Below are 27,854 nucleotides of genomic sequence, written 5' to 3'. Positions count from 1 at the left end.
GGATGAAAGCACTGGACATGGTCACATCCTCAGATAAGCACTGGGATTAAATCAGAGACAGAGCTCTTTATAGATACAAAATATTTGAGCTGATTGTATTCTTCAAACTCCGTTTCTCTTTTAAGTCCTCCGTGACTTAGTCTAAATACAGTCTCCGCCCCTCTGGCTGAAAAGCTGAGAGTATGTAAGGAGGAAAGTTCCCCTTTGCCTCTGTATTAATTGTTTCTTGCCTTTCCATCTTGTTTCTCTTTGTAGAGGGGTACAACTCACGAATCCCTTCTACAGTATCTGGACTACAGATGTTGGAACAGAGCTGGCTGTATCCTTTCTTGATGGGCTCAGGGTTTTATTTCGTCCCATAGCCGCCTGGTCCCCAAGATCATTTTCTAAGTCCCGCTGATGCTCTCCATATGTGCTCAGCCAGGGCTTTGATCTTCAGACCAATGATAACAGCACAATTAAGGCAAATAATGAGGAGAATTAGTGCTTGCTTTCAAGCCTGGGTGACAGCAGGCCAAATGAGGAGGCAGCAGCACATCCCCACGGCAGAAGAATCAGAGTAGCTGGTCTTACTGCTGCCTGTCTAAATGATCTATTATACACTTGTTTACTGCAGACTGAAGCATGACTAGCTTTTCCCTGGAGCCACGGAGGTTCATCTCTGGGCCCCTGTGGGAGAGCCTGTTTCTGAAGTCGTCTGTGTGCAAGGCTTCTTACAGTGACTTTGGTGTCCTGGCATCCCATGCTGCTGCCATTCATTTCCAAGACCAAGTGGAGATAAGGCTAAGGGGATTAGTTCCAGAGGAGTCGCCCAGGCTTCTGGTTGGTTGGCATAAAGTGTCTGAGTCATCTTTATGAAGCAGAAGCGACAGTCTTAGCTTATCCCTTTTAGGATGCTGGATTTAAATATTTATCTTCCTCAACAATATGTTAAGTGCTTCAGGAGAAAAAGACTGTCCTCTGGAGAGGGGGCTTGAGTTGTATTCTTTCTTGGTAGATAATATGTTGTCATGTGCTGGTGAATATGCTTTGTTTGGTCATGATCAATAGTATCATTGCTTAAAAGACGAGAGAGTTGAGCTCCCCCTTTCTGCTCCGCACCCCCTCAAATGTGAGCTGCACAACACCAAGAATATAACGTTGAGTCTGCCTCAACCCCTTCATTCTATAGATGTGATGGAGGTCTAAGGAGGCAAATAAATTGTCAAGTCTTGCAGCAAACAACCCTTTTCATCTAAGGGTACCATTGATTTTAGGAAAGAAAGAGAAACTGCATTAAATATATTATTTAATGAAACATAAATGCTGAGTTCACACTTGTTAAAATTTTTTAAAATATGCAACTTGGCATGGAGCTGGAGTGGAAAAAAGTTGGAGTCTGGTCACCTGCCTCCCAAGCCAGCTCACTCTACCCCAAACCTGGTTGGTTCTCAGATTAAGCTTTGAAGATCGGCCTCAGAGTATATTGCTCCCACCCTCAGCTCCCACTTTGGCCATGAGTTCTTCTGCTCCCCGTTCCATTTGACAAGACTTTTCTCGTGGTGAGAGAAGATCGCGACAAAACTTCATCCCTGGTTTTACTTGAAGACCTGCAGTCTCAGGCCCAGTATCCCTTGTAGCAGCAGCTGCTGCTATTGCACCCAACCCCACTCCATCCCCTTCAGATTCCAGGGTATCCCAATCTCCTTATAAAAATCCAGGGACAGGCTTCCCTGGTGGCACGGTGGTTGAGAGTCCGCCTGCCGATGCAGGGGACACAGGTTCGTGGCCCGGTCTGGGAAGATCCCACATGCCGCGGAGCGGCTGGGCCCGTGAGCCATGGCCGCTGGGCCTGCGCATCCGGTGCCTGTGCTCCGCAACGGGAGAGGCCACAGCAGTGAGAGGCATGCGTACTGAAAAAAAAAGAAAAAAAAAGATTTTTATCCTCCCGAGAATTGCCTAAATATTTGGAGACAAAGAGTATCGCCCACAGAGATGGGGAGAGAAGTACTGAGTCCTTGGCGATGAGCTGGCCATTTCCTTGACCGGACGCCATCAGATGGCCTTCATCATTGTGGCTGGCATCTGCCTCTGCCTCTACTTCCTGTTTCTGTGCTTCATGGTCTTTCAGGTGTTTCGGAACATCAGCGGGAAGCAGTCCAGCCTGTCGGCCATGAGCAAAGTCCGGCGGCTGCACTATGAGGTGAGCACATCTCTGGGCTCATTCAGGAACTACTTGTTGTGAACACACACACCCCACTACATCTGGAGATGTAGGGGAGATGGAAGCTTTTATTTCAAATACACAGGGAGAGATTCTCATGTAATGTAGAACCTCTAGGCAAAATAAGAGGCTAAATCCTACTCTGAGAGGCATCTAGCTTTCTGGCTTATCTAGATCTTGGAGTTTTCTGTGGTATAAATGTATTTCTATCCCCAATAAGGAGTAAACTTGTTCAGCAGGTTCTTGAGCTTTGGAATGGAATGTGGGTGTGTGCTGGATGGGAGACCTGACTATGGTAGAATTGGGAGTTGGCTTGGAGTGAGGCTATATTTAAAGTTCTCTTGCTGAAAATCAGCCTTGAGAGTGGGGTTCAGCCCAGGTGATCTGATTTCCAGACTTCAGTTAACCAACTGTCCCCTAAAATATCCAGCAGGTGCTCGCTCTGTTTATAGATCATGTCCTTAATCAAGAGAAACACACGACAGCCTCACATCGCTAATGCAGGCAACACATTCTTAATTTTTCAAGGATCCCTTAGGCTCATGCCTAAGTGGCTGTCCTTGGAGACATGGGCCTAATTCCTTTGTGCAAAGAGAAACAGAAACTGCAGAACCGCAGGGTTTTTATATGCAGTGGAAATAAGAGCCCCTGAATAAGAGACGTCTCTCCCTGAAACACAGGTTCCCTCAAATCCTCTCAGGAAAGCAGGGGCACTTTCAGAAGCTTTGCCTGTGTCTAGAGCTGGAGTGACACATGAGAAAATTCAACCAAATCCACTTCATGCTGATTAATATGCACATTTCTCTTTGTTCACTGGAGCAGAGTTTTATTACAACCGCAGAAAACTTGGATTTGGTAACTTTGAACCCTTGCAGAGAAGCATAACTAGCTTAGCAGGGAAATTAGCAGCCTCATGACGTGCTGTGAATATAATTTCCCAGGCTCTGGTATCACTGTTTCATGACAGATAAGAACGTTGGAAATATTGGGCCCAGTACATTTTCCAGCCATATTCACCTCTGCAGGAGAAATGTTACTTTGTGAAATTATTTTACTCTTACTCCTAGGGATTTGGTTTTACAGATTTCTTTAAAATTAGCTTTTGATAGATTTATATATTGAGAAAAGGATTGGTGGTAGCTGGTAGAATGTTAAACTGCTGTTTCTCTCTTTCCTAATAGGGGCTAATTTTCAGGTTCAAGTTCCTCATGCTTATCACCTTGGCTTGTGCTGCCATGACTGTCATCTTCTTCATCGTTAGTCAGGTAAGTTGACCCTGAGAGGTCAGGATGAGAATGTCCTGAAAAGGTGCCTCTGCTTTGCACAGAAAATTCTATAGAGCTAGAATTTAGGAGCAGTGAAAGGAGCAGAGAGGCTGTTATGCGGGGCAGCTGATCAAACCATTGCTTTCAGGCTGCTCTAATCTGGGACTGTTATCACCTGGCCAGAGGTAGACTGAATTTTTCTTTCAGTACAGCCTCGTAGGAGGAAAAAGTTGCTAATTAAATTAAAAGCCTGCAGCTAGACTGAAGGGCACCTGTTTCATTTACTTAAGAGAATAACTTTTCAAGCCCCGTAGCAGATCACCAATAAGCAAGTATTCATTTGATTTGATCCTTATCTAGCATTAACATAGATCCTTTTACAGTCCATCAGCCATTCTTTGGAACAATTATATTGCCACTTAAACATGAAATGTAATTCAAAATTCCCCTTGATAGAGCTTTATCTTTCTTCTGGTTATTTCCAAAGCTCAACATTTTGCTCTACTTGAAAATCTCAATAATGGTAATGATAATGATTTTTAAATATTGGTAACTTGCTATGGAAAGTGGAAAGTACTGTTTAAATCATACATATTATGTACCTATCATACTTTTGAGCTTCACAAAAATCTGATGGGTAAGTAGGATAGGAATTGCTATGCCAGTTTGCTAGAATATGAAGTCTAATGGCCTCAGAGACATTTCTCATTTATGCTGTTTTCCAACTGGGTGGGACTATGGATGGATTACTGAACACTTCTAAGGTTTAATTTTCTTATCCATAAAATGGATATAATAATAGCACCACCTGAAGAAGGCGGCTGTAAGGATCATATGAAGTAATGCTTGCAGAGTGATTTGCAGAGGGCCTGGCAAGCTGTGAGCGTGGGTAGCTGCGCTCTTATGAATAGCAGCAGGGTGAGTGCTGTACCAGAGGACATACAGTGAGTTAGGCACCAGAATCCAGTCTTTTGATTTTCTTTGCCAGCTGCTCTGTCATCCCTATATTTGATTAAAAGTGAGAATGGTAGTAGTGCAAATAGAGCCTTAGGACAAGACTTGCCCCATTTTGCTAGCAAGCTTCCTTTTAGGAGAGGGGCTCCTAAGCTTTTTTGTGTCCTGGACCCCTTAGGTAACCTTAGGTGAAGGCCATGGCCTTCCAAACGTCCAAAGGCCTCTTCTTTGAATGTTTTTAAATGAACAAAATACTTTGGATTTCAAAGGGAATCATACAGATACATAGATAGATAGATAGGCGATGTATATTTGCAGTTATACATATTACAGAGATTTCAGATATATAAGTGTAATCGATATGAAAATATGATTTCTATTGGTGATGGAATTACAGGTATTGCTAATATTATGGGGATTTGTTTCTTACATTCATAATTGAAAGAAATGGTAACTTTCAGTTAGAGACTGAAAAGACGTAATTTTATAAAAATTTTATAAAATTTTTTATAAAAATATTTTTTATAAAAAATTTTATACCATTTTAATTTTATAAAAATAAAGACGTAAAGAAAATAAAGACATAATTTTTTCCCGCTCTAGTTCATGGACCCCTTGAATTCTATCCAAGGATACCCAAGGGTACCTCTAATCCCTAGAGCCCTGTTGGCTACACCCACCGAGCAGTGTGAGTGCTGCTGCTGAAGGCTGATGTGAATAGAAAAAAATACAACAAATATACATACACATCTTCAGAGGTTCTGTGAACCACCTCTGCTTTGACCTATAACAGTGCTGTGTTTGTATCAGACTGTTTGTTTATAAAGCCTTGGAAACTTCACCCTCCACTCCAAAGGCAGTAAAAATATTTCAGATTCTGAATGAGTTTTTTATTCAACCAGCTGAGGCTCAAACAAGGGTGTCTGAGACCAGACTTATCCCTTGGCTGATTCCCTCATGTGCCCAAAATGCTTTTCAGTCCTCAAGTCCCTCAGTAATGCACTGTGACACTTAACACAACCAGTTCTGCAAGGCTGCGAGAGCAGGACACACTCCTTGGAGAAACAGAACCTCGAGGAAGATGGGCTGAGGAGTAAAAGGTAATACCAAGATACGTTCTCAGGGAGGCAGAAAGAAAGGACCCCTTTGCTCCTAACACATGCTTCTGCTACTTTAGAAAGCTGAAGTCGTTGCCCCATGGCCCCATCCCATCCCACTCACTCTCTTGTTTCTGCAGAGCGTCTCTCCCATCTGAAGGCAAGAGGGATTTTGGGCTGATTTTTAAGCTGGCTACATGTTGCCCAAATTTAATCTGGTACATGTTTCATTAGTACACCTTTCTGAAGCAAAGGAGGCCAACCTTCCAAGTCGCAGAGTTTGTGGCTTTTCTTCGGAGAAAAAGATTCATATTCTGCTGCCCAGTATTTTCTAACACGGCTGCAGCCTGTGGCTGGCTTTTTATATCTGCTGCGACAGTTGGCCTGGAGTGGATTTCAACTCTAAGGGGGTAGCGATGAGGTCTTTTGGATTCCATTAGCTCTTTACAGTCCTCCTGCTGGGTTATTTTTTTTTTAAGGTTTATTTATAGATATCTAAGACGTTTTCAGGCATAACTCTCAGTGTCCCAGGTACTGTATTAATACAATCATCAGAGGATTTATTTTTTAATGTCATTTTGGAATGTCTCAGCAATGAGCTCACCTGAAAGAAAACCTATTGGGTAACTTTCTGAAATAGATCCCAGCCTTAGGTAAAAGGAATGTATTAAAACTCCCATTATACTCTCAGGCTTGCTGGGAGAGCTTGCATTTAAGCCTCATGAAATATAATGCGAAGGGATCTCTCCAGGATATTGAAGCTCTGAGGCCAGGAATGAAAGGCCGACGGAAGCTGTGGAATGCAGTGACCTTGAGGCTTTGTAGTTGGGTACTGAGGTGCAGTCTTTTAATGCCTGCCATTTAAATGGCCTCAGTCATAGCAACCAAGTGATGGCACGTCACAGTCTGGTATTTTAGCCCCTTCCCTCTGGAAAACAAAGAAGCATTCCATTTAGGGATGGCAGGCAGTAGGGAACAGAAGTGCAATGCAGGAAAGATGGTCACTGACCTTCACTAAGGGGATTCCAGGTGCCTGACATTTAGGTCGAGCCACGTGCAGCAAACTCCCAGAGAGCCTTCCCCAGTTCTTTTTCTGTATGTGATCACTTCATTCTGTTACTTACAGAGGAAATGTTTCCAGTAAGAGAGCCTGTGTCTGGGATTTGGAAATCTCGTTGTAAAGTGGAATGTTGGTTGTCAAGACTACTGGGTGTAAAGGGATTTGACCTTCACTTGGCTACAGGGGTATAATTGGGTGGTTTCACACAAAAGTAAATTGTTCAAATGTGAAATCAGGAAAAACGGGGACTTTTAGAATTAAGACTTCAGGCAGAGGGGAGATTCTTTTCTTTTTTTCTGTTTTTTTGGTTGGGGCTACCTGATTTTTCTCTCTGGAAGTTTAAAGGGGGTGACTGTCACCTCTTTGCCTTGCCATTAATAAGATTTTGGATTTACAAGGCCTGCTCTGTTGAGGCTGCTTATTGTGGTACATATTGGTGGGAATGTACTCGGAGCTCAGGATGTCTCAGGCATGAGTAATTGAGAGAGAAGAGGGGAAAGCACAATGGGGTCTCCAAACAGTAGAGTGACATTATGTATACAGTCCGTTTATGCAAATTCAACTCCTTGCCCTCAGCAGGAAGTAATGCATTTAGAGATTACAAATCAAATAGTATGGGTAATTCTGCAACTGCATTTTAAACAAGTGCAGGTGTCCCAAAGCAAGCATGGGACGGGGGCTTGAATCTACTGTTTCCTCAGCCAGTCCTGGTTCCAATGCATCCCTCATAGTATAAGCATCTCATTTCAGTGCTTCTACTGTAAAACTGTATTTTGCATATATATATCTAGTTTGTTATATACCAAACATTACTACATCTGGGATACATAGTTCATATAATTACAGATTTGAATATAAAAACCTGTGTATGTATATGTGTTTATATATATATATACACACACATACTGTATAAATATTGTGCTCAATTAAGTGAATTTCAAAGGAAATCTGACCTAATAGTTGCCTCTTAGTCTCTCTAACTAAGAGACTCATCCTATTTAAGATAATATTCCTACTCTTGTGTTGTATAATGGTTAAGAACACCCACCTTTCTGGTGGGTTAGAGCCACACCTTTCTGGCTGAGCAATCCTGGGCAAGATACTCTGTGTCACAGTTTACCACCAGTTGAGTGGAGATATTACCTGCCTACCTCATAGAAGTGTTATTAAGACTGAATGATATCTTCCACGTACAGTTCTTAGTATAGTGCCTGACACATCATTAGCACTGAATAAACGTTAACTATCATTATCCTTGTTATTATTTCTACAAGTCTTAGCTTTGTTAATATCTACGTTGACGATTTGTTTTAAGTGATAATAAAGGAATATAGTAGAGAGCACTATTTAAATGATTTGACCTATTGACTACTCATTAGGTCATTGACTACTCCTTTTACTTTTAAGTGTAATTATTTTGGTTTACTATGGACTGCAATATTTTTTTATTTCTTAGATATTTCCTAAAAGTGACTCTTTCTGTACACCCTTTCTACCTCCCTGTATTTGTGCTGGCATTCTTGCACTCATCCCTGTGCTTTTGCCCGTATTGATTCAACAAATATCTGTCTGTAGCGCGCCATTGTGTACCAGGCATGCAGGGAGGTGTTTCCGTAGATGGATCAGTTATGCCAGTCCCAGCAAGAATCAATTTCAGCAAAGTTGTCAATACTGAGTATTCCCAGCTTATATTATGGGAAGCAGGCTCTCCTGCAGGCCCTTCCCCTAGCTGAGGGGCCCACTGCCTTAACAGAGTAGAAGAAAATAAGAACTGCCTTACTCCACATTACCTTTAGCTCTCCCAGCCTCATTTCCCCTCCTTGATCACATAAAGAAGAGTTCCCTTTGTTATGAGAGCAGGTACATGGATTTCCAAAAACTATCTTAAGGCTACTTCTCCCCTTCCATTATATGCATTAAAAATCATCTTAAGTATGCTCTAAGTATTGTAATTTTTATAAAGTTAGGATATTCTGTACTTAAAAGTAAGAAGAGTGACATTTGGAGATGTCTCTAAGAAGCAGTCCTAAATAGCTTGAATGCTGTACATTTTTCTAAAATCATTGATGGTTATGAAATCCTTCTTTGCCATAAAAACTTTCCTGAGCATGTCATATAAAGTGAATTATTTCCCAAAGTAAATAAGAGTTAGTGGTGGTGGTTTGTTTATGAATCACAAAAATGAAAATTATGTATTAACAAGGCCAAACTAAAACTGGCAAGTCTATAATCCATTAACCTGGTTAACTGACACTCTAGGTCTTTCAGAAGGAAATACCTGTCCTTATAGCTTTATTCTGCCTGGGGCCCCTGTGTGTCATGGGTTATACAGAGGGTACCAAATGAATATAGACCCATTGCCTCATAAACAGGAGGTGAAATCAACCTGCTTGTTTAAGTCATTAACATTTAGAGGTAGCTTGCCATCTTACACTTTAGCTCCTAGAAGGAGGGGCTCCTAGATATGGTTTATATAACCCAGCCTCATCACAAGAACATCAGTCCAATACTTTCTTTTACTCCCATTTAAGATTTCCTGGAGCAAGCAGAAGTGGTCAAAATCATTTCATTGATCTCAGAGCTGGCACAAATTATTAGTTCCTCTGCTCAGCAGTTTTCTTGACAGTTCTTAGTGCAATCCATATGTCATCAGCCCTTAAAACAATTACCAAGTCATTAACATAGACAAAACCAGCCCCAAAACGTTCTTGCCAAATTGTAAAGCATATGAAAGCTTCGTAATTACCTTCGTGAGTGACTTACATAGGGTGACATTATGAAATAAGATTTTTTGAGTGTTTGCTGTGTGCCAGGAAATTTCTAGAAATATTTTTACTTAATTCTCCTTAGTAACCCTGCAAGTTTTTGTTTTGCACTTCAGAAAACTGAAGTTTAGAGTCTTAATCCTACTTCTCTTACATTAAACAGAAAGTGAGTGGTAGAGCCTGGACTTGAATCCAGGTCTTTGACTTCAAGCCTGTGTCCTTCTGCTTCTCCATACTGCCCCACTCAGGAAAACTACTCACTCCGAGGACCCATTTGTTTATTTAACCAACCCTGTGGTATATCAGGTGCTGAAGATACGGCAGAAAACAAACCAGAACTGGTCTCTGCCTGCAGGGAGTTTACATCCAGCTGGGAAGACAGGTAGCGGAGGAGGAACTATAATTGTAGATGAGCGTTAAGACTCAAATGCCGTTTCATTAAATTAGGGATAATTATGTGCTGCTGTTTTAGGAAGAGACACTACCCAGGTGATGCTGATGCAGCCAAGATGAGAACCACTGACTTTGTGCCTGACACATAGTGAACCCTCAGTTAACCTTAAATTCATACTAGTATGATTCAGATTAAAAGATGGAATCTTACATGGCCCTTCACTTTCACATATATGGAAGAGACTTGGTGTTCGTGTTAGTTGGTTCCTATGTTGGAGTTGTTTCTTCTTGGTTCCAATTGAATGTCACTCCTTTATCCTGTAGGTGACTGAAGGCCATTGGAAGTGGGGCGGCGTCACGGTCCAAGTGAACAGTGCCTTTTTTACCGGCATCTATGGCATGTGGAACCTGTATGTCTTTGCTTTGATGTTCTTGTATGCACCATCCCATAAGAACTATGGGGAAGACCAGTCTAATGGTGAGTTCCAGCCTCTTTGGCATAGCTTTAATCAGGATAAGTAGGCTTCTGTCTCTACAAGACTTAGATAGCAAAGGCTCTGGGTTCCCCAGTCGAATGTTCCCTCCAAGTGTGAATGAACACCTCCAGGGACTCTGGGGCCATAAGACAAAACGCCAGCATAGGGCAGATATTTCTATTAAGTCCTCATTTAAAAAAATCTTTAAAATACATTGGGAATATTGCATGCTAGTCTACAATATCTCCCAGTCTTAGTACAAAAATTAAATTTACTTTCCTCAATTTTTTGAACAAAATTGACTGTTGGAAAGTGTGCTACATTTATTCTTCTAGTTTGAGAACCACAATCTGAGATATCGGGTGGATGGGGACTGAGCCCTGAGTGGAAGTGGAGCTAGCTTTGTTTTTCCTCTGCTCATTTTCCTGCAAGCCTGTTGACACATCCAAACCGGTAGCTATTCTCCTGTCCCCATAGCCTCCCTCCCCTTAAGTGCTAGTATGCTGTCTTTGGTGCTGCTGCAAGGAGCCTTGGAGAATTTAGTCAGTCCAGTCATTTTATAGATGAGGAAACTGAGACCCAGAGAAGGGAGAGGCTTGCCTGGGGTTTCTCTACCAGCCATGGCAGAGGGAAATGAACATTACTGCCTGGGCCAGTGCTGTTAACATGGAAGAGGTGACCTGGTAAACAACACATCTGAGAGCTCCTTTTTCTTTGTATACTTAGGCCTACATTGTCTGGCTCCACCCTTATTCTTTCTTCCCGTTTTCATGTCTGCTTTACCCTGGCCACGTGCCTCCTATTCCCCAAACAAAAGATGTTTTTTGTCAAATCAGAGCCAGTGCCCTTCACTCTGCCCTGAAGCAGAGATCAGGGCTTTAAGGTCTGCATGTCTGCGTGGCACCAAGGGTTGGCCTTGCTCATAGGAAGTGCTCAGCAAGTGTCTGCTGAGTCGATGGATTCATATCCCCCCTCCACCTGGGCCTGATAAAACCCTACTCGTCTTTTGGGTCCATTCAAAATGTTTCCTCCTCCTTCAGACCCATTCCTGATCACCCCAGTTGGAGTCTGGCAAGTTACGTTCAGTAGAATATTGTTGCCATGGGATGTTGGTAGGCTTTAGTAGTCAAATGAGTTTGAGAATCATTGGGTTTTTAATCAGCATTAATATGATTTTACTGCAAGATATCTTAATGCCTTTAGCGCATTAATTTGTACTATGTCTTCTAAAATGGGTGGGGGTAACAGCACTTCCAAATTATTATTTTTTTAAATTATTTATTTATGTATTTGGCTGTGCTGGGTCTTAATTGCGGTGCACGGATCTGTAGTTGTGGTATACGGGATCTTTAGTTGTGGCATGCGGGGTCTAGTTCCCTGACCAGGGATCAAACCCAGGCCCCCTGCATTGGGAGCACAGAGTCTTAACCACTGGACCACCAGGGTAGTCCCACTTCCAAATTATTAAATCATTTGGCCCTGGAAACCTTTTTCCAGGCATGGTATCTTTTGGAACTGGTGTTCTGAAGAGCAGGCCTGGGGGAACATGACTACGCTTTTCACATGACACTCACCGTGTAGGTGTAGTAGATGGGTTTGCCTGTGCCTTCTCTCTCCTGCTGGAACACTTAACTCCTTAAGGGCCAGGATCGGTTCTTAAGGGTGCTTTGAAAATGTTGAGTGCATTAATGCTTTAGAAATAAGAGTTCTATATTAGCTTTCTTATTTCACAGATGGGCCAGTGATCTTGAGATAGGTCATCTTGAGATGAACATGAGGGATGGAGCAGGGACAGGAGGGCATCTGTGCTGAGGGTCAAGGGTCGTGGAATGGTCTCAGCCACCATCTGTCCCCAGTATTACACCTGCCTCTTCTGTACAAAAGCATCCTAGACACCAGGCCTCTCTTCCTTTCTACTCCATGACTTCCTGTCACACTATCAAGTCCATCTCTGGCATGGGTCCTGGGCAAGGATAAAGACCTTTGGCTCACCTACCCACCTGCCCAACTCTTGGTTTGATTGACTTCCCTTCTACAAAGCTTGTGAGCCAGGTAGCCTTCAGCTTCCTTTCCACTGCTAGCACTCTGTGTTTTACTATATGCATGGTAATGGGAGCATGTAGTCTCTTCGTGGCCCTCCATAATGCCAAAGGAAGGGATTCTGGGCTTGTGAACAAGAATCTTGATTTCATTTCATGGCCATCCTCTTGGACTTTGACAGAAACCATATGGACTTGTCCTTGACTTGAGAGTATTAAGCAGGAACCTAGTAGGTGGAGTTCATGCCTTCCAGGGAAATACTACCTAAAGCAATGGCTGGACTTCCTGGGATGTCGGAAAAATAATCCTAGCGGGTAACAGTTATTGAGTACTGACCGCTTGCTACAGCACTTTATGGACATAAACTATTTTGGTTGTTTTTGCTGTGGGACTAGTGGTGAACTGCTTCCCTCTCTGTGCACCACTTCTCCCACCTGTACGTGATCTCTTAAAATCTTTTGGGACCGTAAAATTCTATGGTTCTCTTCATTCCCGTTAGCGAGGAAGTGGCAGAAGAGCACCTCCTTTCATAAAGTGGTAGCCCAGAGGGTGATTCCGTCACACGTAAGGGATTTCTAAACACTGGTGAGAATTCGCCCAAGCCCAACACTTTCAGGCACATGGGAGGCCAGAGCTGTGGCCAGGCCTGCAGAGGCAGGATGACTGCCTGCCACCCTGTGGCGTCAGATGCTTGAGCCGCAAGCCAAGTGTTAGGCAGCTCCCATGAGGACGTCTTACTCAGCACAGCAGCCACCCTCCTAGGCTTCGAACCTTGCCATTGAGAATAGAACTTGATTTGTTCCCCAACAGATTTGTTGCTGTTTTTGAAGTCTACACAACACACAGATTGGTAATTTCACAGAAAGCTCAAAAGCTATTCTCAACAGGAGGTCGTATGCACTGCAAAGAAGTGTTTGGAAACTTCTTGCAAAGAAGTGTTTGGAAATGTCCATAGCTGTCCTGGATTGTCATTTATGACAGGGACGTGCCACTGGCATTTAGTGGCCAGATTCTAGGGATGCTAAATGTCCTACAAGGAGCAAAACAGTCCCTTATAGTAAAGAGTTATCCTGCCCCAAATGCCAATAGGGCCCTTGTTGAAAAACATTCAAGCAGTCTAGCAGGCAGACTCTTTTGGGACCCTGTTCTGATCATAAACACAATTTTTAGTCACAGGATTTAGCAGCCCTGCAGTGGTGACATGACCCACTGTGACTTTGCAGAAGCCCGTAAGCCCCTAGCAGCTTGTGCCCTTAGCTTACCTGGCTGGTGCTGTGCCCTGTGCATTTGGAAAGGGCTCTTCCAAGTTGGGTTCTCCGATCATTTTTCTTCTCTGCTCTCTTCCCTTTTCATCTCTTCATCCACCACCAGATCACACATTGTATCATAGGAATTATGGAGCGTTTGTCAAAATTTTGAAGCTCCTTGGAAAAAGCTAATTTGGAATATTACATGGAAACCTAGAAAATGAACTCTCAGAGGGATACACTGTATTTTTTTAAATATATCTTTATTGGAGTATAACTGCTTCACAATACTGCGCTAGCCTCTGTCGCACAGCAAAGTGAATCAGCCACGTGCATACATACATCCCCATATCCCCTCTGTCTTGAGCCTCCCTCCCTATCCCACCCCTCTAGGTCATCACAAAGCACCGAGCTGCTCTCCCTGTGCTATGCTGCTGCTTCCCACTAGCTATCTATTTTACATTTGGTAGTGTATATATGTCCGTGCTACTCTCACTTCACCAAGGCTTCCCCCTCCCCTCCGCGTCCTCAAGTCCATTCTCTATGTCTACGTCTTTGTTACTGCCCTGCCACTACGTTCATCAGTACCATTTTGTTGTTGTTGTTGTTTTTAGATTCCATATAGATGCGTTAGCATATGGTATTTGTTTTTCTCTTTCTGACTTACTTCACTCGTATGACAGACTCTAGGTCCATCCACCTTATTACAAATAACTCAGTTTCGTTCCTTTTTATGGCTGAGTAATATTCCATTGTATATATGTGCCACATCTTCTTTATCCATTCATCTGTCGATGGACATTTAGGTTGCTTCCATGTCCTGGCTATTGTAAATAGTGCTGCAGTGAACACTGTGGTACATGTCTCTCTTTGAATTATGGTTTTCTCTGGGTATATGCCCAGTAGTGGGATTGCTGGGTCATATGGTAGTTCTATTTTTAGTTTTTTAAGGAACCTCCATGCTGTTCTCTGTAGTGGCTGTATCAACTTACATTCCCACCAACAGTGCAGGAGGGTTCCCTTTACACTACACCCTTTCCAGCATTACTGTTTCTAGATTTTTTGATGATGGCCATTATGACTGGTGTGAGGTGATACCTCATTGTAGTTTGGATTTGCATTTCTCTGATAATTAGTGATGTTGAGCATCTTTTCATTTGCCTCTTAGCCATCTGTATGTCTTCTTTGGTGAAATGTCTATTTAGGTCTTCCATGCATTTTTAAATTGGATTGTTTGTTTTTTTGATATTGAGCTCCATGAGCTGTTTGTATATTTTGGAGATTGATCCTACTTCCATTGTTTCATCTGCAAATATTTTCTCCCATTCTGAGGGTTGGCTTTTCATTTTGTTTATGGTTTCCTTTGCTGTGCAAAAGCTTTTACGTTTAATTAGTTCCCGTTTGTTTATTTTTATTTTCATTACTCTAGGAGGTGGGTGGAAAAAGATCTTGCTGTGGTTTATGTCAAAGAATGTTTTCCCTGTGTTTTCCTCTAAGAGTTTTATAGTGTCTGGTCTTACATTTAGGTCTTTAATCCATTTGGAGTTTATTTTTGTGTATGGTATTAGGGAGTGTTCTAATTTCATTCTTTTTTTTTTTTGTGATACACGGGCCTCTCACTGTTGTGGCCTCTCCTGTTGTGAAACACAGGCTCCGGAAGCGCAGGCTCAGCGGCCATGGCTCACGGGCCCAGTCGCTCCGTGGCATGTGGGACCTTCCCGGACCGGGGCATGACCCTGTGTCCCCTGCATCGACAGGCGGACTCTCAACCACTGCGCCACCAGGGAAGCCCTAATTTCATTCTTTTACATGTAGCTGTCCAGTTTTCCCAGCACCACTTATTGAAGAGGCTGCCTTTTCTCCATTGTATGTTCTTGCCTCCCTTGTCATAAATTAGGTGGCCATATGTGTGTGGGTTTATCTCTAGGCTTTCTATCCTGTAGCATTGATCTATATTTTTGTTTTTATGCCAGTACCATACTATCTTGATTACTGTAGCTTTGTAGTATAGTTTGAAGTCAAGGAGCCTGATTCCTCCGGCTCCATTTTTCTTTCTCAAGTTTGCTTTGGCTGTTCAGGGTCTTTTGTGTTTCCATACAAACTGTAAATTTTTTTCTAATTCTCTGAAGAATGCCATTGGTAATTTGATAGGGATTGCATTGACTCTGTAAATTGCTTTGGGTAGTGTAGTCATTTTGACAATATTGATTCTTCCAATCCAAGAACATGGTGTATTTCTCCATCTGTTTATGTCATCTTTGATTTCTTTCATCAGTGTTTTATAGTTTTCTGAGTAACAGTCTTTCGCCTCCTTAGGTAGGTTTATTCCTAGGTATTTTATTCTTTTTGTTGTGATGGTAAATGGGATTGTTTCTTTAATTTCTCTTTCTGATTTTTTTGTTGTTAGTGTATAGGAATACCAGAGATTTCTGTGCATTTATTTTGTATCCTGCAACCTTACCAAATTCATTGATTAGTTCTAGTAGTTTTTTGGTGGCATCTTTAGGATTTTCTGTGTATAGTATCATGTCATCTGCAGACAGTGACAGTTTTATTTCTTCTTTTCCCATTTGTATTCCTTTTATTTCTTTTTCTTCTCTGATTGCTGTGACTAGGTCTTCCAAAACTATGTTGAATAAGAGTGGTGAGAGTAGACATCCTTGTCTTGTTCCAGATCTTAATAGAAATGCTTTCAGTTTTTCACCACTGAGTATGATGTTTGCTGTGGGTTTGTAATATGTGGCCTTTATTATGTTGAGGTAGGTTCCCTCTGTGCCCATTTTCTGGAGGGTTTTTATCATAAAGAGGTGTTGAATTTTGTCAAAAGCTTTTTCTGCATCTATTGAGATGATCATGTGGTTTTTATTCTTCAATTTGTTAATATGGTGTATCACATTGATTGATTCACATATTTTGAAGAATCCTTCATCCCTGGGATAAATCCCAGTTGATCATGGTGTATGACCCTTTTAATGTGTTGTTGGCTTCTGTTTGCTAGTATTTTGTTCAGAATTTTTGTGTCTATGTTCATCAGTGATATTGGTCTATAATTTTCTTTTTTGTAATATCTTTTTCTGGTTTTGGTATCAGGGTGATGGTAGCTTTGTAGCATGAATTTGGGAGTGTTCCTTCCCCTGCAATTTTTTGGAAGAGTTTGAGAAGAATCAGTTTTAGGTATTCTCTAAATGTTTGATAGAATTCGCCTGTGAAGCCATCTGGTCCTGGACTTTTGTTTGTTGGAAGAGTTTTAATTACAGTTTCAATTTAATTACTTGGGATAAGTCTGTTTATATTTTCTAATTTTTCCTGGTTCAGTCTTGTAAAATTGTACCTTTCCAAGAATTTGTCCATTTCTTCGTGGTTGTCCATTTTATTGGCATATAGTTTGTAGTAGTGTCTTATAATCCTTTGTATTTCTGTGGTGTCAGTTGTGATTTCTCCTTTTTCTTTACTAATTTTATTGATTTGCGTCCTCTCCCCTTTTTTCTTGATGAGTCTGGCTAATGGTTTATCAATTTTGTTTATCTTCTCAAAGAACCAGCTTTTATTTTTATTGATGTTTGCTATCGTTTCCTTCATTTCTTTTCATTTATTTCTGATCTGATCTTTATGATTTCTTTCCTTCTGCTAACTTTGGGGTATTTTTGTTCTTCTTTCTCTAATTCCTTTAGGTCTAGGGTTAGATTGTTTACTTGAGATTTTTCTTGTTTCTTGAGGTGAGATTGAATTGCTATAAACTTCCCCCTTAGAACTGCTTTTGTGTTCCATAGGTTTTGGGTCATGATGTTTTCGTTGTCATTTGTTTCTGTGTATTTTTTTATTTCTTCTTTGATTTCCTCAGTGATCTCTTGGTTATTTAGTAGCTCACTGTTTAGCCTCCATGTATTTGTGGTTTTTACAGTATTTTTCCTGTAATTGATTTCCAGTCTCATAGCATTGTTGTCAGAAAAGATGCTTGATGATTTCAATTTTTTAAAATTTACCAAGGCTTGATTTGTGACCCAAGAGGTGATCTATCCTGGAGAATGTTCTGTGTCTACTTGAGAAGTGTATTCTGCAACTTTAGGGTGGAATGTTCTATAAATATCAATTAAATCTATCTGGTCTATTGTGTCATCTAAAGCTTGTGTTTCCTTATTTATTTTCTGTTTGGATGATCTGTCCATTGGTTTAAGTGGGGTGTTAAAGTCCCCTACTATTATTGTGTTACTGTCGATTTCTCCTTTCATGGTTGTTAGCATTGGCCTTATGTCTTGAGGTGGGTTTATGCACCCTATGTTAGGTGCCTAAACATTTATAATTGTTATATCTTCTTCTTGGATTGATCCCTTGATCATTACATAGTGTCCTTCCTTATCTCTTGTGACAGTCTTTATTTTAACGTCTATTTTATCTGATATGCGTATTGCTACTCCAGCTTTCTTGTGATTTCCATTTGCATGGAATATCTTTTTCCATTCCTTCACTTCCAGTCTGTATGTGTCCATAGGTCTGAAGTGGGTGTCTTGTAGACAGGCATATATATGGGTCTTGTTTTTGTATCCATTTAGCCAGTCTGTGTCTTTTGGTTGGGGCATTCAGTCCATTTATGTTCAAGGTTATTATCGATATGTATGTTCCTATTACCATTTTCTTAATTGTTTTGGGTTTGTTTTTGTGGGTCTTTTTCTTCTCTGGTGTTTCCTACCTAGAAAAGTTTCTTTAGCATTTGTTGTAAAGCTGGTTTGGTGGTGCTGAATTCTCTTAGCTTTGGCTTGTCTGAAAAGCTTTTGATTTCTCCATTGAATCTGAATGAGATCCTTGCTGGGTAGAGTAATCTTGGTTGTAGGTTTTTCTCTTTCAGCACTTAAAGTATATCCTGCCACTCCCTATGGCCTGCAGAGTTTCTGCTGAAAAGTCAGCTGATAACCTTATGGGATTTCCTTTGTATGTTATTTTTTGTTTTTCCCTTTTAATATTTTTTCTTTGAATTTAATTTTTGTTAGTTTGATAAATATGTGGTTTGATGTGTTTCTTTTGGGGTTTATCCTGGATAGGACTCTCTGTGCTTCTTGGACTTGCGTGACTATTTCCTTTCCCATGTTAGGGAAGTTTTCCACTATAATCTCTTCAAATATTTCCTCAGACCCGTTCTTTTTCTCTTCTTCTGGGACCCCTATAATTTGAATGTTGGTGCATTTAGTGTTGTCCCAGCGGTGTCTGAGATTGTCTTCAATTCTTTTCATTCTTTTTCTTTATTCTGCTCCTTGGCAGGTACTTCCACACTTTTGTCTTCCAGCTCACTTTTTTGTTCCTGTGCCTCAGTTATATTCTGTTACTGATTCCTTCTAGTGTATTTTTCATTTCAGTTATTGTGTTGTTCATCTGTGTTTGCTTGTTCTTTACTTCTTCTACAGCTTTCTTAAACATTTCTTGTATTTTCTCAGTCCATGCCTCCATTCTATTTCTGAGATTCTGAATCATCTTTACTATCATTACTCTGAATTCTTTTTCAGGGAGATTGCCTATTTCTTCTTCATTTATTTGGTCTTATAGGTTTTTACCTTGTTCCTTCATCTGTGACATATTTTTTTGCCATCTCATTTTTTTGTTTTTTTGATGAGTGGGATTGTTTTCCTGTCTTACTGGTTGTTTGGCCTGAAGCTTCCAACACTGGAGTTTGTAGGCTGTTGGGTAGAGCTGGGTCTTGGTGCTGAGATGAGGACCTCTGGGAGACCCCACTCCGATGAATGTTCCCTGGAATCTGAGGTTCTCTATTAGTCCAGTGGTTCGGACTCGGAGCTCCCACTGCAGGATCTTTGGCCAGACCCCTGGCTCATGAACCAAGATCCCACAAGCTGCCTGGAGCAGCCAAAAAAAAAGGGGGGGGGAGAACAATAACAAAGTGAAAAATAAAATTATACTAAGAAATAACAGATATGTTAGAAAGAATGTAAAAATAAAAATAGAGATGAAACAACAGATGGAAGGCAAAACAGAACCATAATAATAAAAAAGAGGAGGAGAAAAGAAGAAAAGGTGGAAAAGGCCTTAGCTATGGAGGGCGGGGCCTAAGCAGGGGTGGGGTTTGGGCAGTGGGCGGGCCCTATGCTTAGGACACACAGGACTGGAAAAGGCCCTGGGAGTGTTGGGGGTGGGGCTTAGGCTCAACGGAACAGAAGGGGCCCAGGTGTGCCTCCCACCTCTGGTCTCAGAGCACTGGGGACCCCACCTGGGAGCTCAGTAGGTTTCCCTGGCTCAAGTGGGTGGGGCCAACGCCCTCTGTTCCTCTCCCGCTCCTCCGGTCCTGGAGGCCCCCTCCTGCCCGCCTCTCCTGATCTCCTCCCCGTCTCCCTCCTATGCCCCCAGGACCCATGCAGCCTGGAGTGGGCCTCTGAGGGCGTAGGACCTGGCCCGAGAATCAGGCAGACTTCTCTGGATGATTGGGCAGGTGATGCGCTGGGCATGCTCCCCCTGATCCAAGCCTCCAAGGGTGAACCCCTTCCCCCTCTCAGCCGCCCCTCAAGGGCACCGGTCCTGTCTGGCCTCCACTTCTCCTACCTCCTCAGTCCCCCCACGTCCTACCAGTTCGCTTGGGGGTTCCTCCTGTCACCTTGGGCTTCGAGGTACCCCACCAGCACCCTGCCGGTGCCCAAGTTGTGGGGAGATGCAAACTCCTCATCTTCCCACACTGCCCTACAGTGTATTTTTAAATTCTCCGACTCTCTGGATAGCATTCCTCCTCCTTCCTCAGCCTTCCCATGCTCCTTTTCCTTTCTTGTGGAAAGTTTTTATTTTTAACTGGCTTGGACTCCCTCCCCACTCTAGCTTGTAAGGTCCAGAGCCAAGAATTTGGATCTCTTGCTATGGAGAATGAATCCTAGGTATGTGGCTCTTCTTGCCTTCGTGAGATGGATCCTGAGTGGAGCTCTGGAGAAAGCTCATTTCCAGGAACTTGGCAAGCAGTTTCTGATGCAGCAGAGGCCAGAGGGGCTAAGGAGAGAGAAAAAGCCATTGAGAAGTGTTGTTTTGTTTGGGAGATGGAGAGAGATGCTGAGAAATGTGTGTGTGTGTGTGTGTGTGTGTGTGTGTGTGTGTGTGTGTGGAGGGGGAGTGGATAGGAAGGAAATGAAAGCAGAGAGCACAGACTTTTGCTTCTCCCTTTTGGTCAAGGAATGGCCAGAGAGAAAGCGGGCAGCAGGTGTGAGAGAGGGTCAGTTTCCAAAGAACATTTTCTCTCACGTAATTCTGTTTATTGTGTGGCTCGGAAAATGAGCCTTAACAATGAACCAGTGAGTGCCTCAGCGCCTCGCACTGTGCTGGGTTTGAGAGGATGAGTGACAAAGACACATGCTTGTTCTCACAGAGCTAGCAGTCTGATCTAGGAGATAAGACTTCCTCCTCTGCCTCAACATGGGACGTGGCAGGACAGCTCCAGCCAGGGTGTCCAAGCGAGAATGTTTTCATGTTGTCAGCAGCTGATTGGTGCCGCAGGGGTGTGGTTCTCCAGGGTCCTAACTGTCGGTGGATCCACCATAGCTGCAGTGTTGGTATAAACACATTCAAATCAGCCTATATATATATGGTTGTAAAATTAATTTACGTCCATGTTTACTAAACGATTACCCTTAGTTTTGTAAACCATAGAGATCCCAATTCTCAGATTCTTATATCAGAAGAACAGGAATGTTTGTGAATGCTTGTAATCTGTATTTTGATTGGATCATACAGTGGATTTTGAAAGGCTTTATTTAGACTATGTGTGTACTTAATATACGTTAATTAATAAAACTGAATAGTTTTTAATGTGTTAAAAATATATATAATGAGGGCTTCCCTGGTGGCGCAGTGGTTGAGAGTCCACCTGCCGATGCAGGGGACTTGGGTTCGTGCCCTGGTCCGGGAAGATCCCACATGCCGTGGAGCGGCTGGGCCCGTGAGCCATGGCCGCTGAGCCTGTGCGTCCAGAGCCTGTGCTCCGCAACGGGAGAGGCCACAGCAGTGAGAGGCCCGCGTACCGCAAAAAAAAAAAAAAAAAATATATATATATATATATATATATATATATGTATATATAATGAGACTATCAATGTATACATATGTATCTGTTTACATATAATCATCTTATGTGTATACATATATATAGATATACATATACTTTTTTTTCTTTAATTTAGCAAAGATACTTTAGACCTTCTCTTTCAAGGACCATTCACATTTTCTGCCGTGCTCCTGACGCCTTTTCATTAAAGCTTTTCCTTTTACCTGTTTCCATAATCTATCTGCAAATCATTCTGGATGTCTTCCCAGGCAGAAACAAACTGCAACACAGGCTGATGTTAACCCTCAGCCCGGAGCAAAGGCTTCATCTCGCAGGGGTACACCATCGATGCCCTGCACACAGGACACACTGTCCAGATCCCCTCAAGTCACCAGTTCATGTAGGGAAAAAAAGTTGGAGTTGCTTATGAAGTCAATTCTTGATACTAGCTTTCATTTTTGTGTTATTTCGTTTATAAAATTCTTATCAGAAGGTTTTAGAAAAAAAGTGAGAAATGGAATTCCTGACTAGATGACTATGACAGAGGGAACAGGAGACACTCTAAGTGCCAACAGGTTCCTTTCTATTTCTATTCCCACTAAATGTCTTCTGTCTGACACATTCTTTCTGCTGGAAGCCACAGCAGCAACCCCAGGCCCTGTGTCTTGGTAGCTACCGTTCAGGGTCAGTTTTGCTTCTGGAGGCTTCTGAGGTCTCCTGCTGCTTGTTTCACAGGAAAGGTGGCTTAGGCTTTTGTTGCCTCAGTAAATGTTTGGTTTGAGTCATGAGGCTTTGACAGTGGCTGCCTTTTGTTGCGATCTTTCCCCTGCTTGTGTGTTAAGTGACACGCACCTACCCATGGCCAGGCTGGCTCCCCCTTGATGTCTGTGAGCAGCGATGGAATCGGTCTTCCCTCCAGGGCTGGACTCAGATTCTGAAGTGGGTCTTGATAGCCTGTCTCTTCACATGGTCTTCCCTCTGTGCATGTCTGTATCCTCATCTTTTTTTTTCTTAGAAGGAGAAATTATGGTTATATTGGATTAGGGTTCACCCTAATGACTCCATTTTAACTTAATCACCTCTTTAAAGACCCTGTGTCCAAATATAGTCACATTCTGAGGTACTGGGAATTAGGACTTCAACAAATGGATTGGCGGGGAGGTACAATTCAAGCTACGATGCTGAGATTTCATGCAAAATGTCTAGGATTTATTGTTCCCCTCCTTAGAGGTGCCTGGCACTGAGTGTCTGGAGGCACCTTGGAGGTAGATGGGAAACGGCTCACTTCAAGCCTGGTATAAACCAACTTGATCGTTGAAAGGGATTGAGAGATCCCTGAACCCTTCCTACCAAGGCCACTCTGCCTTATCCCCCAGAAGGGATCACAAAGGCTGAGTCATCCCAAAGCACACCTGTTTTTTTTTGTTGTTTTTTTTTTGCGATACGCGGGCCTCTCACTGCTGCGGCCCCTCCCGTTGCGGAGCACAGGCTCCGGATGCGCAGGCTCAGCGGCCATGGCTCACGGGCCCAGCCGCTCCGTGGCATGTGGGATCCTCCCGGACCGGGGTACGAACCGGTGTCCCCTGCATCGGCAGGCGGACTCTCAACCACTGCGCCACCAGGCAAGCCCAGCTACACCTGTTTTCTAGCTGAGTGTTTGTCCCTAAACCCCAGTGGGGAATTCCAGTGCTGGAGTGTTGGGCTAGATAGTACCGTGTAGAGCAGAGCAGGGAGGAGCTGGACCGGCCCATGTGAGGAAGTATTGGTGGGTGTTTTTAATGATCACTTACTACACAGCAGATACTGTGCTGGTGATTTACATTCTTTAATTTTTTTTTTTTTTAATTTTTAAAGATTTAGAAAACCCACCATCCAGTATTTTGTTAACACCCAAAATGTAGAAAGGATATAATTGTAAACAACAGTCTTTGGCATGGAAATAATTTAGCTTTACTAACAATACTCTCTCCTTGATTTTCTCATTTTTCCATGAACCAGAGACATCATTACAGAGAGTTATCATTTGAGCTTAGCATTGAAGGTGAAAATGGGAAGAGGTTTGTTGTGGGACTGGAAGAAATTCCACAGAAAAGTAAGGAGTGTTATAGAAAGAACATAAACTTTGGAGGTAGACACAGATGGTTTGGAATCCTGGCTCCAATATATACTGTGTATGACCTCAAGAAATAAATATAAACTCATAGTATGAGAGCTTTCTGGCTTCCACATCTGGGTAATGAGGTATTAATTTGCCTTAGTGGTTGTGAGGACAGAATTAGGTAGCCCTTATTAATATTAGAAGAATGTGGATCTCTCCCAAATTCTGTGAAACCACCTTGGAATTAAATTAGAAGTTTCCCTTCTTTGACTAAAGTAGCCACATTTACACAAATAATTGTCATTAAAATGCTGCCAGTCTTAGGAAGCTGTGCTCATCATTATATCATTAGAGTGCAGTTTATGTAGCTTTCTGCATCCCCGGTATGCATTCCAGCAGTTCAAATCAAGCAACAGCAGCGTATCTGTGGATGTCGTACCATAGATGTGGATCTATTGATAGTCCTTTGAGATTAAATCCCATGGCAGAGATTGGTCTCATTTCACAATGGTTAGAAACAAGGCTTCATCTTTTGCGGTACGCGGGCCTCTCACTGTTGTGGCCTCTCCCGTTGCGGAGCACAGGCTCCGGACGCGCAGGCCCAGCGGCCATGGCTCACGGGCCCAGCCGCTCCGCGGCATGAGGGATCTTCCTGGACCGGGGCACGAACCTGTGTCCCCTGCATCGGTAGGTGGACTCTCAACCACTGCACCACCAGGGAAGCCCCCCACATCACTATTTATCAACTTGGGTCTTGGGAAAGTTACTTGACCTCTCTGTGCCTCAGTTTCTTCTTCAAAAGAATGGAAATGATGAAATGGTACCTCTCTCAAAGGGCTGGTAATGAGGATTAAATGCATAAATATTTGTAAAGTGTTTAGAATGGAGTCAGACATAGGACAAGCACTATAACATAGGTACCTGTTAAAATTAAAAAGCCCAAGTAATTTTGGCTGTTTTTTCACATGATGTGATCTGTAACGGTCATACACATTTTCCAGGACCTGCAATTTGGAATCACATTTTAAGCTTAAATAATTGGTGCCTTCGGTTCAAAACCTGAGTAGAATTACAATCTAGTATCTATTTCTACGAAGTCTTCAGTGAAAGGGATTCCTTAGGTCAACACTTGGAGGTACTAATGGGTCTGCTGGGGTGCTCAGGACTCTCTTTGAAATTTTGATGACTCTCAGACATGCAGATCATGAAATTGGCTTTGAAGTTTTGGTTGGCTCACCCAGATATGCAAATCCAGAACTAGCTTTGACCAAGAAATTTGAGGCTTAAGCCCGTTCTTGACTGAGGAGTGGACTAGAAGTTGCAGCAGTGAGAATGTAAGTTAGTGACTTGGGAAAACTTGCTCATTGTATAATTAATGGTTCCACGTGGCCCCAGGCAGCTCTGTGTAAAGCCTTTAAGCAGCCTTTCCACCTTATTGGTGCATGCCAAGTGCCGTACCATTGGAGTCTGGGCTGATACTCCTTTGGTACCTGCTCTGCCCCCTGTCCTTGGATTGGACACTTGCTAGAACAGCCCCAAATTGCTATTAACAGTTTCTGCAACAGCTAATGACCCTGCTTCTGGGACTAAAGATTCTTCTGGGTAGAGAATTGCAATTCCAGCATTTCATAAGAGTGATTTAGTTGCACAGCTGCTGGGGGTCTACAGTGAAAAACGAATACCCTGTGGCACACATGAAGGTCACCAGCCAAGCAGCCTGCAGGGTGACCCCTAGGGTCCTAAGGCCATCAGATTAATGGATGCCCAGCAGTTCCTAAACTAGTGACGAGATATTAGTTGGGCCAGCGCTTTCTTCTAAGTAATAGTATGGAATCCCATTTGAAAACAGCGCTTGTGTGTTTAATTCCATGCTTTGAAGTAGGAAAAATTTCAGTTCCAGCAACTATGAAATCATATGTGTACAATGTAAGTAAAAAAATAATCCCAGACATAACCTTAACCTTTTGTTCTCCAGCACCCCTCTCTGCAAATATGCCTGTACATGTGCTCCCCACATACAGTCTAACTGAGAACCACTGGGTCTTGGTGTTTTTCGTTTTCCCTTTGCCAACTATATATTCACTTGATGGTCTTACGGCAGGTAGCAGACTCTAAGGGTTTAACACAGAAACTTATTTTTCTCCTGCTAGTTGAGAAGAGGCCACATTATTCCATTTTAGCAGAAGAATACCTTTGTCCACTGGTGATGACTCCAGAACACTGGTGTTGTGTAGAATCCTGGGGGCAACAGAAAAGTCAGAGCACATTTCTTACGTTTTTTTCCTGGAGGAGAAAACCCCTAATTATTCCTAAAGGCATTACACGTAGTGCCCTGTCCAATCTGTTGGTAAATATAGGCAGGTCGTCTTTACCTTCACATGGCCGTAGCTGCTTTGTAAATTATTCACAGCGAATGTGTACGTGATTTTGGAGTCAGACCTACCTTCCTTGGCCTAGTTCCCGGCTCCATCGTGTGTCTGCTCCTCTTCCTGACCCCCCCCTCCCAGCTTCCTCACCTGTAAAGCTGGCAAGACCAGAGTTCCTGCCTCGGAGGGCTCTCGTGAGGATTAAATACGGCAAAAACCGCATGGTCGTGTCAATAGACGCAGAAGACGCATTTGACAAATTTCAACCATCACGTATAAAGCATCAAGAATAGCGTCAGGCACAAAGTAAGCTCTATTAAATGTTAATAATATTACGAATAACGTAGGCAGCAAGCTGACTCATCTATCCTTAAAATGTCTTCTCTGGGAGACGGAAATGCTAAGAAATTACTGGCGAGTCCGAGTGCAAAGGGTGGGAGTCAGCCCTACTTTTAGGTGTCTGTGCCCTGGTTTTTTCTCTAAGCTCAGAATGTGAAAGAGCTCTGGTGTTGGGCGGTTGTTACTGAGACGAATCCCAGCTTTCTCCTTCCTCCTTGATCACATCTAACACCAAAAACCCTGTTTCAGGCGATCTGGGTGTCCACAGTGGGGAAGAACTCCAGCTCACCACCACTATCACCCACGTGGACGGACCCACCGAGATCTACAAGTTGACCCGCAAGGAGGCCCAGGAGTAGGAGGCTGCAGCATCCGGCTGGGACTGTCCCCCACGCCCCAGCCCCGCTATCTAGAGTGGGGAGTGTGCCAGAGAGCTCCACGTGCAAATGAATGCTCTGTCTCTTAGCTGTGGTTTACTTGGACCAGCAGCGTGGACGTTTGTCAGCTTGCCTTCTGATGGTAACTCTTGGAGGAAGATTCCTGCAGCCACTAATGCATTGTGTATGATAACAAACCCTCTGGTACGACACATGTTCTGTGATCATTGTTAATTAGTGACATAGTAACAGCTGTAGCAGGTGGTTAGTCAACCTCATGTGTTGGGGGTGCACTCCTTGGGGGATGGTTTGGGCCAGATGGCGTCTATATGGAGTGGAATATTTGATTCTTTTTTTTTTCCTGTTTTAGATTCTAGGATAGAGTTTAACATTCTTTGCTGTCCGAGATGGGCTGGTGTCATAGTCTTCTTAGTCCATGACCACTTTTTTTTTTCCCTATTTATATCACCAAGTAGCCTATCGAGTTAATATTTAAGTTGTCAATAGATATGTGCCCTTATTTTTTACGGCATAATATAAAATAACTGAATTTCATGAGAAGGTCTGTTACACCAGGGGCATTTCAGCTTTGAAACCAAATCTGTATATCCAATACTAACCAGTCTGTTGGATGTGGGTTTTAAAAAATGTTTGCTAAACTACCCAAGTAGGATTTATTGTATTAAATGGCCTCTGGGTCTGAAAAGCTTTTTTAACCTCTTGCTTAAAATGTGTTTTCTTTTGATAAGATGCTTCAAGCAGCCTCCGAAAGTGTAGATCCGATCATTTAAATAAACCTGTATGTATATGCACACATGTATATGCACACCTCGTCCTCATGCTCAGCCAGAACACGTGCTTGCAGATTCTTTTCCGTGTTGCGTCTATGAGGTAGGGGGAAACAGCTCTATGAAAAATTAAAATATTTTGCCATCAAATCAAAGTGTTTGGGGGTGGTATATATTTCTGGAAATAGGGTAACATTTTCTGCACTGGATGGTTAACGCTGGCATGTGTGACAGAAAGTGTGGGGGGAAAATGTACATGATTTAGAAGTAAATTATGACCCTCCTACCTATGCCCACTTCCCCAAAGAGCCTGTTTCATTGTATTTTAACTCTGCCATTCGGGAGACAACATGGTACAGCAGAGAG

The 27,854-nt window shown here is 42.7% G+C and overlaps 1 protein-coding gene across 3 annotated transcripts in view; it reads left to right on the top strand.

The window, feature by feature from the left end:
* WLS (Wnt ligand secretion mediator) overlaps nt 1-27,516 on the top strand; it is a 105,487-nt gene extending 77,971 nt beyond the window's left edge. For 2 of the 3 annotated variants that reach the window (XM_079930568.1, XM_079930570.1), the window contains exons 8-12: nt 256-319; nt 2,039-2,182; nt 3,385-3,468; nt 10,062-10,215; nt 26,126-26,281. In XM_079930568.1, the coding sequence (XP_079786694.1) occupies nt 256-319; nt 2,039-2,182; nt 3,385-3,468; nt 10,062-10,215; nt 26,126-26,277 (598 nt within the window). In that variant the 3' untranslated portion in view covers nt 26,278-26,281. Of the gene's footprint in view, nt 1-255; nt 320-2,038; nt 2,183-3,384; nt 3,469-10,061; nt 10,216-26,125; nt 26,282-26,572 lie in introns of those variants that run through there. The other variant, XM_079930569.1, reaches the window with a different exon arrangement.
* Nucleotides 27,517-27,854: the final 338 nt, after the last annotated feature.

This window comes from Stenella coeruleoalba (assembly GCF_951394435.1).
Source record: "Stenella coeruleoalba genome assembly, chromosome: 1".
Taxonomy (NCBI): Eukaryota; Metazoa; Chordata; class Mammalia; order Artiodactyla; family Delphinidae; genus Stenella; species Stenella coeruleoalba.
Note: the sequence above shows the minus strand (reverse complement) of the source record. Positions and strands in the feature narration are given on the sequence as shown.